At 33.7% G+C, this 11,867-nt stretch overlaps 2 protein-coding genes across 5 annotated transcripts in view; one reads left to right on the top strand and one right to left on the bottom strand.

The window, feature by feature from the left end:
• LOC149786805 (histone deacetylase 8-like) overlaps positions 1-11,867 on the top strand; it is a 126,338-nt gene that overhangs the window by 72,903 nt on the left and 41,568 nt on the right. The window lies entirely within an intron of this gene.
• Positions 3,022-11,867, bottom strand: part of LOC149786808 (uncharacterized) — a 13,524-nt gene continuing 4,678 nt past the window's right edge. The window contains exons 3-6 of one of the 2 annotated variants that reach the window (XM_089977314.1): positions 9,832-9,942; positions 9,333-9,449; positions 8,932-9,006; positions 3,022-5,710 (exon numbers count right to left, since the gene is read on the bottom strand). In XM_089977314.1, the coding sequence (XP_089833440.1) occupies positions 8,954-9,006; positions 9,333-9,449; positions 9,832-9,942 (281 nt within the window). In that variant the 3' untranslated portion in view covers positions 3,022-5,710; positions 8,932-8,953. Of the gene's footprint in view, positions 5,711-8,931; positions 9,007-9,026; positions 9,450-9,831; positions 9,943-11,867 lie in introns of those variants that run through there. The other variant, XM_089977313.1, reaches the window with a different exon arrangement.

Genomic DNA, 11,867 nt, shown 5'->3' on the forward strand with positions numbered 1-11,867 from the left:
TCGATACTGTAGAGCCAAACGTTCAGGCAAATATGAACATTGGTTTATTTTTTTTAAATTTTATATCATTGTGTGTGATTTTCTGAATACAGGGGTAAATTAATGTTGATGTTATATATGACAATAGACTAACAATGTCTTGTTTAACCATGCTTAAAGAATATGTCTTTGTGTTGTATTGTGTGCACAATGTCCTAAATTTTGGGGAAACAAAAACCTTAGAATATAAGACTAAAATCATAAAATCAATGCAAGTTATAAAAAAAACTGTTGGAGTAAATAAAGATTACCATAACTCAAATGTTGTTTCAGTGTATAATATTGTTTTTTTAATTGGTGTCTAACAAAATTGCAGAAAGAACGATGACATAGCAGATTGGCATACTCTTAGATATTGCTATTAAAAGCCTTAACCGATTTACCATTTGTGCTATGGCCTGTGTTATGTATATTTGTATTTTGTACTTGATTTTTGACCATGAGTGTGAGTTGTACTTCAGGATAATTTTCATTTGTGAGCCCATTGTTTAAATATCTATATTTTTGGGCGTGATTTTAGTTAAAAGTAGGTTGTTTAAGTGCTAAAATATTCTAGAAACAGACTTATTTACGATTTGATTGAAATTTTCCATACAAGGAGTCCCGTCAAAGTCAAGTGAAAATGTGTATAAATAGGGGCTTGGCAAGCAAATAAATCATATTTGATGACTGTCTGGAATCCATTTGATATCAGAGTTTACAGTTGTTTTCAGACATAATTCGAGAGGAATTAATTATCTAAAGTATTCATTAGAATTACCAAGTAATCATTGACTTTGGTTATATAGTGCTATGGATTTGCTGTGGAATCATTCAATACATTCTGGATTGCTTCATTGTGGTACATCGGGACATTCAGGACTGTTGGAATTAATCGGGAGTATTGTATAGTTTTGGACTTGCGATAGGGCATTTATGACTATTTGGGATAAAATTCACAATACTATAATTGTGAATTAATGTTTTACTTTGTATGTTAGAGAAACAAATTGCTTGTTGATTTTTACTTAAATTGTTGGTTTCACTTTCTTATGATACTTACGAGCTAGATTCGTAACAGAAATTGGTGGCTAATTCGTGATATCAGTTTCGTTAAAACGTTTCAGAAATAGTAAAAATTGTCTTTAGAAGATTATTTGAGTTTATGTCGGAATTTTCAGGGTCTGTTGTGCCGGTTTTACTTTCATTTAGTTAAGAAATGTTCAGCGAAACCAGAGTTCAAAATATCTTATAATGTCGAGACTTTTGTTTGAAATCCTACCCATAAAAGGCTAGAGTGTATGAAAAAGATGATCTTTTTGAGCTTGCCAGACGTTATGATCTTTTGAAGCGAAATCCTCTTGAACAAAACATAGAATAAGGACTACTTTGATTCAGTAATTGGAGGGAAAGGAATTTTCTGATATTAGTCCTTTGGGTTTGATTGATAAATTGATACCTGGTTTTGATAGGAAGTTAAAGGAATTACAGTTATAAAAGACCGATAAAGATTAAATTGGAATTAAAAAAGTTTCAGCTTCGGAAAGAATTGATAGAAAATATTCAGTAAAAGGAGAAAGAAGGACAGCTCTAGAGAGAGAGAGAGAGAGAGAGAGAGAGAGAGAGAGAGAGAGAAGAGCAGTATTGATATAGAGAATTAGAACCAACAGGTGGAGTTCTCTTTTCTGCACTTTCCATACGAGTTGGTGTTTCCATATTACCTGAAATATTAGGTTAGTACCCCCTTTTAAGAATCAATAGTTGTTAAATTTCTTGGGTTAAACGAGCCCCTGCCTTTTTTGTTGTCCTTAGGAAGCATTCGTGTCAAAAGGTTCTGTGTAGCCTATTGATGATATATTAAGTCACTGCCGCTATCGTTGTAAATTTCAGATCAATTGTAGGGGACTGGCTTGTTATAATTTGTGAAACCTTGTAGCTAGACCCCATTTGTGAACATTTATGTAATTTAAATAAGTTTAAACGTATCTTACATAACATAATGAGTTAGTGATTACCAAAATTAGTCTATGTTAAAGTGCCAATATGGCACCGAATTCTTTAAGTCCACTCTAGTGTTGAAACCAGACTTGCGTTTGAAACGATGTGGTAGTCGCACTTATGGATCCGGCTTCCTATGAAGTGACGCGTGGTTTAGATCCGGCATAGTGTGCTGTTTTGTAGCGACACTGTGTTGTTGTGTCACTCAGATTATTTTTACATGCAAATGACACAGAAAGTACAAAATATAAGGAATTTGTTTTAAATTTCAAATTGGTATATGTAATTGAGTAGAAAATAAGAATTTCTTTTATTGAACTTGACTACGGCAATGCAAAGCAGACATCTATGTTTGTGAGGACACAGTGACAATGACTTCATTCAGAATACTGGAAACTTTATCGGATATGAAGAGAGAAAGTAACAAGTAACGTTGAAACAACCCGAAATATTTATTATTATTGATATTGGTGACGTGTCCTAACGACATCGTTTTTACTGCGTGGGTTCGAGTCTCGGATTCGGCCAATGTGGGTATGTGAGAAAGCTTGCCAGTAGCTTCTCGTGGGTCGGTGGTTCTTTCCGAGGCTTTCCCGGGTTCTTCCTCCACCATTAATACTGGCCGCCATGTATAGCCTATCGTGTGCTGAAAAATGGCGTTAAACCCTACAACAACAACAACATCGTTTGTATTAGAAACTGTCTAATGAAAATAAACAGTGGTCAGTGGTGTGTCATTACAAAGACACCCTCGAACACAGGGGGCTAACGCAGAGTGATTCAAAATATGGAAGAACATGTCTGAGCTCCAACATCATTCTTCAGAATTTTCAGCTTAATAACACCACATGTATGCCTCCCAGTTCATTTTGGTGTATGGAGATGACATAAACTTTGTCATCCAAATTATCGTTTATCTTATCAATTTTTACTTTTATCTATTAGAATCAGAAATATAATTTAACATAATGCAATCTCAGTGAAAGATAAAAGCTGATACCGGTGAAAGTTTGACAGTTTATTAAACTTGGTCGTTGTGTCATAAATAACAGAAAAAAAATCAACATAGTACAAAATGTTCTCGTACAAATTAGAAAGATACAATGTTCTCATTCACTGGCATATTTAGCATTTCAAGGGCAATACAGTTTCAAAGCTTTAAAAATGTTAACAATTTTATAGAAAATAAAATGTTGGAGCAAACATTGTTTGAAGCCTGAATACGTGTGTCTTTTTAAAAGTAATTGCACTTTTAATTATCAATGAATAAATAAATTTAGTATATATTGATCTACTTAAATTTTAAAGCATAAAATATATATTAAGAATGAGAATGTTTGAAAATAGTTTAAATATATAATTCGTGGCCTAAAGGAGAAGTTCCCCACCACATTCCCTATGCATGGCTGGTATTTTTAATTTATATTTGCAAGAAAATGAATAAAGGTTTATTTTTTATTTTATTGATAACTTATTTTAAAGGTCAACTAACCCAAAGCCAAAACATTTTCCATAACTTGGCATGCTTTTATCATTTGCCTAAGATATTTTCCCTCAAGGTTTAATAAAATGTTATTATTATTATTATTTTTATTATTTATCTTCTGTATTGGGTTATGTAGAAGTCAGAATCATGTAGTAATATACAATGTGTAAAATGGCTATAGTTTTCATAGATTTTTAATCACCCAAACAGTGAAATTTAGGATGAAAGAGAAAACTACTTTTTAATTGTTTTAAATAACTGAATTTTGAATCATTAAAACCAAAAGAATGAATTTGATAACAGACTTTAGAGAACTGATGTTGATAGATGATGCTAGTTGATGATTTGAGTAATGAATCAGTCATCCATAAAGGGTAAAAATTTGAGATTTTCTTAAATGTGATTTTGTTGCCTGATTAATTGAACCATTGACTAATTAAACTACATCTTTCCACATGAATAGTCTCCTAAGGAAAACAAACCCAATACAATATTCGGTTTAAAACGTGTTGGTCGTGAAATTTGGATGTGAAAATACTTATATTTCTATAAAACATAAAGTGTATTCAGAGGCGGAATATTAAGTGAATACCCTTTGATTATAAATTGTTGTGAAGTTCACTCACAGAAGAACGCCAGCATGATGAATGAGGGGTCACCAGTTTTGAACCAAAACTGGCTTTCATCCTTGTTTGTCCATTGAACCAAACAAGCAACCACTTCCCTCATCAAAAGCTGACATCCACCATGATTGATTTAAATATATATATTTTTTTGAAAGAAAAAACATTTACTGTAAACTTATCCCCGCCCCATTAATAAAAACTAAAATTTGTGTTTCAAAACTAAAAGGGACATTGGAAATGGGGAATGGGATTCACTCACATAAATAATGCAAACATCCTGCATAAAGGGTACCAGTTTTGAAGCAAAAACTAGTAGATAAAGGGTTTATCTTGAATCTCAAATTCATAAATCAGCGTAACTAGCTTCATCTAAAGGATGATAAAATTTACATTTGGAATTCAATTGCAAAACATCTGCTGAAAATATATGTAACCATTTTACAGATATGTAGAAAACAATTCATGATTCTGAGATGAATAAAATAATTATTTCATACCATCGACAATCTCTTGGCCATTTGTGTCCTATTTAATCTTATGGTCAGGAGATGACATCGAAATGTAGCTATGTATTCTGAGAAATTGTATTTTAGAAGCCAGCTTGACATATATATTACGTAAAGAAATGGTGGCAAGGAGTTGCATAGATTGAATAATTCCAGATTAGTAGATTTTATTCCTATTTATTTCAAGGACACATCAGGCTATACATTTCAGCAGAGGGTATTTGTAATAGAATACAGAAAGTAAGAATAGTGTTGTCCAACAACTTAGTTTCTATTTTGCCCGCCAAATGAAACATTGCCTATAATCTACTTTCATTTAATCACCGAATTCATAAACAAAGATCACATTTTAGAATTGATTTTGAAATCTTAAACTAACTGGTTGCTTTGATCTGTTGAAACCGTTGTTAATATATCTTTTGTTCCCGGATGTCTGATGTTAAAATACAAGGTAATCATGAAAATAGATTCCTAAATGCTTGGAATATTCTAAGCTTGATCAACATTACTGATGGTAAAGGTTATGTTTGTCTTTGAGTATGTTATGGAATAATTTGTAGTTATTTTTAAATTTCTTCTCTAATCATTTTAGAAATTGATATATATATTTAAAAAAAAATCCATGGAAACTAATGGACAAGAAGAAAATCTCACTAAGTAAATTGTTTCTTCTAATTTAGACTTTATAAAGGATTACATGCCGTGGTATTATAAATTCACGATATAGAATTCTAACTGAACGTATTGTAGCACATTTGAACATAAGTTACACTTCATTCGCAAAGTAAATTTTTTGTACATAACATTCCTGTCAAATAAGGATAAGTTGGCTTGTTTACATGATCAAATGCAAATATTAAAAAATAAGAAGAAAAAAATAGTTGGACAGAAACTGAAGTGTTTATCCCCTCCCCCCAAAACTAATATGCACTAAATAACCAATACATAGCTGTCATCACAGTTGGTGGTAGAATAAATAAATGAGAAAAAAAAGTGTGCAAGAAGAGTCCTATTTAGAGTCTGTGTGAATGTAGAAAAGGAGCAATAAACAGGAATACATGATTTGACTTTACAATCTGAAAAAGAAAGGGAAGTGTATTACTGAATTATTTTCATTCAATATCATATATAATGAGACATGACTAATGCGAAAGAAAAAAATCAACATTCCTTTATGTTTACAAGTTTTAAATGAATTCGACAATTGTCAAGATGATAAAGTGTATGAAAGAGATTGGATAAATTTGCTAAAGAATTCGATTTCCTTCTTTTTTGCAATCCTGTAGATCTTGTTTTCTTTGCAGAAAAATATAAGGGAACTCATGCAAATTCAGGAGATATAATGGGTTTGAAAAGAACATAAACTTGTCCAACATTAAAAAAAATATTTCTGATCGTAACCAAAACAGTTTATAGACCATGCCTAACATTATGGCAAATAAATATCAGTCACTATACTTGCATTGTCGAAATTACAAAATGTAATAATATATGGTGAATGATGTTCTGTTGTTTTTTGTTGTTGTATTCACTACGTAAAATGTATGATAAATTAAACCTCGTATGCTTAAAATTGAGAGTCAAAACTCTCCTTGGTGTCAAAACTGGGGGTCAGGCTGAGTAAAAAAATAAATTTTGGTATCAGAACAGGGGGTCAAATTAAAAATGTGGGGGTCTCTGAAACGCAAACGAGGGTAAAGGGAAACACTGATAGTCACCATGTGAATGATTTTGATATTCAATGCACATTATGTGTACAAGCCTACTTTTATGCTTGAATTGATTTTGTTTATCTGTTCATCTATGTTCCAGCTGTCCATCCATTTCAGGTCAACACACTAATGAATACTCCAGCAACAATTCACTGGTAGGATTTGAACACATCCTTTTCACTTAAATCTTTGAGAAATACCTTGTTATCTTCGTTCTGCCAAAAGTGCATGAGATAGACAAATGTTTACTTTATGACACATTTTTCAACTGTTTCCACTTGTTACCAAAATCTCTGTCAGCACAATAAGCAAATTACCACTTGAGACAGAAATAAACCTGATAAGCTCTTTGTATTCACGTGCAAATAATATGATTAGATTTTCAGGCTATTATATGTAATTTTTAATATTTTTAACACAAATTTGAACTTTTGATGCTTTACGTGCTATTCACACTAACTTTGTTAGCATGATTAAGCAAAACCACTTGAGAGAAATGAAGTATGGTACCTAACTTTATTCACTGGCCATTTACGTCAACGTTACTATATTAAGGGAGGCAACTTAATTCAGTATCAATTTTACCCTAGTTTGGTTAACATTCTTGGAGACTATTTTGGCCTGATTGTGGTTACCTCACTTGGATATTATTCCCACTGATATAGAAAAATACTTCAACGCAAACTATTTCTGAGTTAACATTTTAGATATGAATGTAAATTCTCTAATGACTTGAAAAGAAAAGGGAATCTAGTAAATTGTTAAATGAACAGAAATATCTTTTGCGAATTTTTTTTTTCATCTGATTTTATGTTAATTAGCATTAAATCAACCTGCCACGCTCTCAGTATTATACAGGATATTACCTTGATTTAGTCTTAAAATAATAAACTCAATCTCCAGATTCGATAATCTTAAAAAAAACACATGCTCAGAGTCTAGTGTTTGGATGTCAATTATAATTGTGGAAAACAGAAATTATCAATATTGCTTAAATCATTGAAATTAAAATTAACGGTTGTAATTTTCTTCTGTAGCAATTAAAATTAAAGGTTATAGTTTTCCTCTCCAGCTAAGGCCTTAATTAAGACAATAAAAGAAAAACAATCATTCCACATAAAATTGGCCGTTTTTGCTTGAGCTGTTTAGGGATTCTTGCCCAAACGCCAAGTTCACTAGTATAGGTGTTCCTGATTGTTACCACTGTAACAACTAGGGTTAATTTTGGAACAACTTGGCACATTACATTTGGAATGTTTAGCCATATTTTTTCTTGTTTGCTCCCATTTGACTTGTTGTGTCAGTCCTCAACCTGAAATCAAGAATAGGAAACAATTTTCTTGACGTTAGGCCAACATCGTATCATCATCATCATGATGTCTCATGACCTAGTGTGGTCGTTGAGGCACTGTGCTGCTGAACATCTGACCAGTTCTCTCCACTTGTCTCCGTCATGTGCCAATGCCTGTGTCTCCGCAAAACTTTTCCTGGTCGTTTCTGTGATGTTGTCAGTCCACTTTTTTCTCTGTCTACCTCTCCTTCTGCCACCATGGACGCTGCCCTGCAAGACTGTTGTGGATAGACTGTTGGCTCTAGTGACATGGCCATACCATTTCAGCTTTCTTTTTTTGACGGTGGTGAGGAGGTCCTCAGATTGGCCTACTTCGCACCTGATGGTGTTACGCACTTCTTCATTTGTGATGTGGACAATATAAGAGATGCCAAGGATGGTTCTGAAGCATCTCATTTCAAGTGACTGGATTCTTCGTTGTAATTCTGCTGTCAGGGTCCATGTATCACATGAGTATAAAAGATTGAGATGAATAGAGCTCGCAATAGTGTAATTTTAGTTTTCAGACATATTCTTGTCTCTCCAGATGGGTCTTAGCTTTGACATAGCTGCCATTGTTTGTGCTGGTCTTGAGAAAATTTCTGCTCTTGATGCCTCTTTACTGATTATGGAACCAAGATATTTGAACTGGCTCACTGTTTCCAGTTCATGTCCTCTGACTTTAATCTTGGCTGGGATTTGTTTGCCACTATTTGTCATCAGTTTTGTCTTCTCAGCGCTTATCTCCATGTCAAATCTGGAAGATGTTTCATCCAGGTTCTTCACTAAGGTGGCTAGCTCGTCTTCACTGCCTGCCAGCCCATCAATGTCGTCTGCAAAGCGGAGGTTGGTGATGTTACGCCCTCCAATGCTGACTGTCCCACAGTGGTTTTCCAGGGCTTCGCTCATGATGCGCTCTAAGTAGATGTTGAAAAGCGTGGGTGACAGGAGACAACCTTGACGCACTCCCACTGTTGTCCGGAACCAGTCCCCCACAGCACCTTGGGCAATTACTGCACTGGTAGCCTTGGCGTACAGTTGCTTGATGGTATTAGGCCAACAAGAGCTGGCCAAGTGGCATATAATGCAGATTACAATATATGACTTTTAAGAAAAGCAGACAAGTCCAATAAAACAAAATCTCAGTGTTGAAGAAACAAACGCTACCTTCAGAACTAGAGCAAGATCTGTGTTTGATAATCTGAAATAAAAACTCAAACATCAAATTTATCCGGATGAAGATTCATTCACTAACCTTTTTAATTTGTCTGTTCTGTTTAGCATTCTACCTTTGGCATTCCAATCAGTTTCTCCTTATGGACAGCCTGGGCTAAAATGTATAAAGGTCATGATCATCTGTAATGATGAAATGTATTGTGATCTAATAACTAATATTTACATGTGTTGATTCGACGGGTTGTGGTTATGGAAAATCACCCACTAATGTTTTGCTATTTAAATAGATGCACAGCTAATCTTTATAATCTGGTGTCAGTTGATTTAAGTCGGAACAAAATATTACAAGCAGCTGTTAGTTTAAAAGACAAGAACTTTAATGAGCCGTCACAAAGTACTTTTATGAAAATATGGAAGACGAGTAACAGTTTGGGAAAAGACCTTTACAGGTTTCAAGAATGGAAGAGATATTACACTTACAAATCTGTTCAAGGGTTGCATTGGTATGAATCAGGTCGTCGGCCAGATTCTCATCCTCTATTTGGCACAATGCCAATATCTTTTGGACCTCGTACGCGACAAATTCGTCTACTACCTCTGCAACATATAAAGTATATCGAATGTTGGCATAACAACCTTTGCTGATGAAATTCTTAACACTTTTGGATAAGGAGAGCTGTTTAATGAATTTTAGCATTACTAGACAAGTGTAATTCAATCCCATGTGATTGTGTGTGTGTGTGTGTGTGTGTGTGTGTGTGTGATGAATTATGTTTTAATTTAATCCTAGAAAAAGTCAATAATTTCTGTTAAACAGTAATTTATGTCAAAAGTCCGCGTAGTATGATGAATACAACTAAGTGATTCATGAATTATATTAATCTGCATCAGCCAGTTATCATGGTGACCTTTTACAGTTGCAGTTCTCTTTTTTTTTTATTTGGTGGCTGCTAAACACGCGAGTCATTTATCTACTCACGATTTAGAGCTTCAGGGGTTGTGACCTCTCTATCTGAAGCTCCATGTTCCTCTGCGGTCATCACCGAGGTTACAGTGAGTGTATTGCGTTCTTTTGTTGGATTAGATGTACCTGTTAGAAAAGTTAAGTTTTCATTATTCTGGGGGCCTGGGTTGTACAAAAGGTTACCTTAAAACAAACATTAGCCTACCTAAAATGTTATGTTTCAGACCACAAACAATAAATTGTCGATGATTCAAACATCATTTATTGTAATCATTGGCATCAGTGAAAGACTAAATATGTCAGGTTTAAAGCAGTTTCTTTTATGCAACTTAAAACACCCCCCCAAAAAAAATAAACTGAAAAAAAATCCATACATTAAGAGGCCAATTCAGATGGAGAAAGGAAGCAGTTTGAGCAGGAAGCGTTAAGTCTGAAAGATTGGGGTGCGATGGAGTCCTCTAAGGACCTATTAATATTTCGCTGCGGTTATCAAGGTGCCATTTATCTAGATTGTTTGATTATATTGTTACGAATTGTACTTGAATACAAATATACTAGTTTCTTGTCCAGATGGGTAGTTCGAGACTATGTTAAGTAAGATGTTTTGCCAAAGAATGTCCTGTATGATTTATATTATGCACAACGTTTGATATGTTTTACGATGTCCGCCATCTTTGTTTTGGAGGCAATTTATAAGTGGAGGCACCTCCAGTGTGTCATGTCATTGGTTTACATTGTTTCAATGCTGTAAATCGCACATATAATAGTTTCATGTACAGGTGGATATTCTGAGACTATGTTAAATTCGATGTATTACAAAACAAATGTCCTGTATAATTGATATTATGTACAACGTTCAATGTATTTCACGATGTCCGCCATTTTGGTTGCAATTTATGTATTAGATGTACCTCATATTTCCACTGCGCGGTGTATACAATCATTACTGAACACCAATAAACCGTTGATATAACTACTTTTCTACGTATACTAAGTTATGCTCAACAACAGAATAATGCGCTTACCGTCTCCTGCAAGGACACCGCATCCGGATAGTGTATGTTCTAATTACGTTTGTAATTAAGAGTGTAATCATATAATTATCATTCAATATTTGTTTTGAATCTCAATATTTTAACGATATTTAATATTTATTGAGTCTTAAATACTTGTTAGCAATATGTACTGTTTTGGCGGTGTGTTACACTGTGTAGTGCAACCGAAGGTTGTGAATACGGGTGTCGTGCACACCAGTCGGTTTGTTTTCAACCGGCATCGGGTTTGTATGAAAATGCAATACATAATCGACTTCCAGTACTGCATGGGAATGTTATCATTCTCTAAATAGTAATTAACTGGAAAAAATCATATTAGAAAATATACATTCATGTCTGCAATATAAAAGTTTAGTAAATTTCGGTACTAAGAAAAACCAAAGCCAAAGATAAGGCGTTGAGTCCATAACGCTATTTGAATACATTTGTATGACTTGATATTTCTATTGCAACAGAAATGGTCACCCGTTTCGCATGTTAATTCTGTTTATTTGAATCCGTTTGTTATGGGATTTTAATATTACCTCTGTGAATATTCTGAAATCATTATAGTTAATTTTATTTGATCAATATTATTACGTAATACAAATTGTTGAGACTGTTGGTTATAAGTACATTATGTTATATTAACTTATTTATTGGCTAGGAAGAGAATATTTAAATTCTGTTATATTGATTTGTTTATTGAAATGTTGAGACTAAAATAAATACTCAATTATTCTAATTCAGATTTTGTTTTTGTTATCTACTTAGATAAGTAATTTCTTCACGTAAAAGTAGATTGTATATAAGAAGCGATTTTGTTTTCTACAAGGATTTCGTACGATATCAGACGGCTTTCTTTATTCTACCAGTAAATTATACTATTGCAGCTAATTCAAGGTCTCAATTTAAGGATTGTCGAAGTTTCTAAACAGGAAGTAATTTTCTAAATATAAGTGAGCTTGCGCTGGGACAGTAAAGGGGGGTGAGCACGTTACAATATGGACTACAGCC

The sequence above is a fragment of the Sinohyriopsis cumingii genome, chromosome 12 (genome assembly GCF_028554795.1).
Source record: "Sinohyriopsis cumingii isolate HCF-2022 chromosome 12, ASM2855479v2, whole genome shotgun sequence".
NCBI lineage: Eukaryota > Metazoa > Mollusca > Bivalvia > Unionida > Unionidae > Sinohyriopsis > Sinohyriopsis cumingii.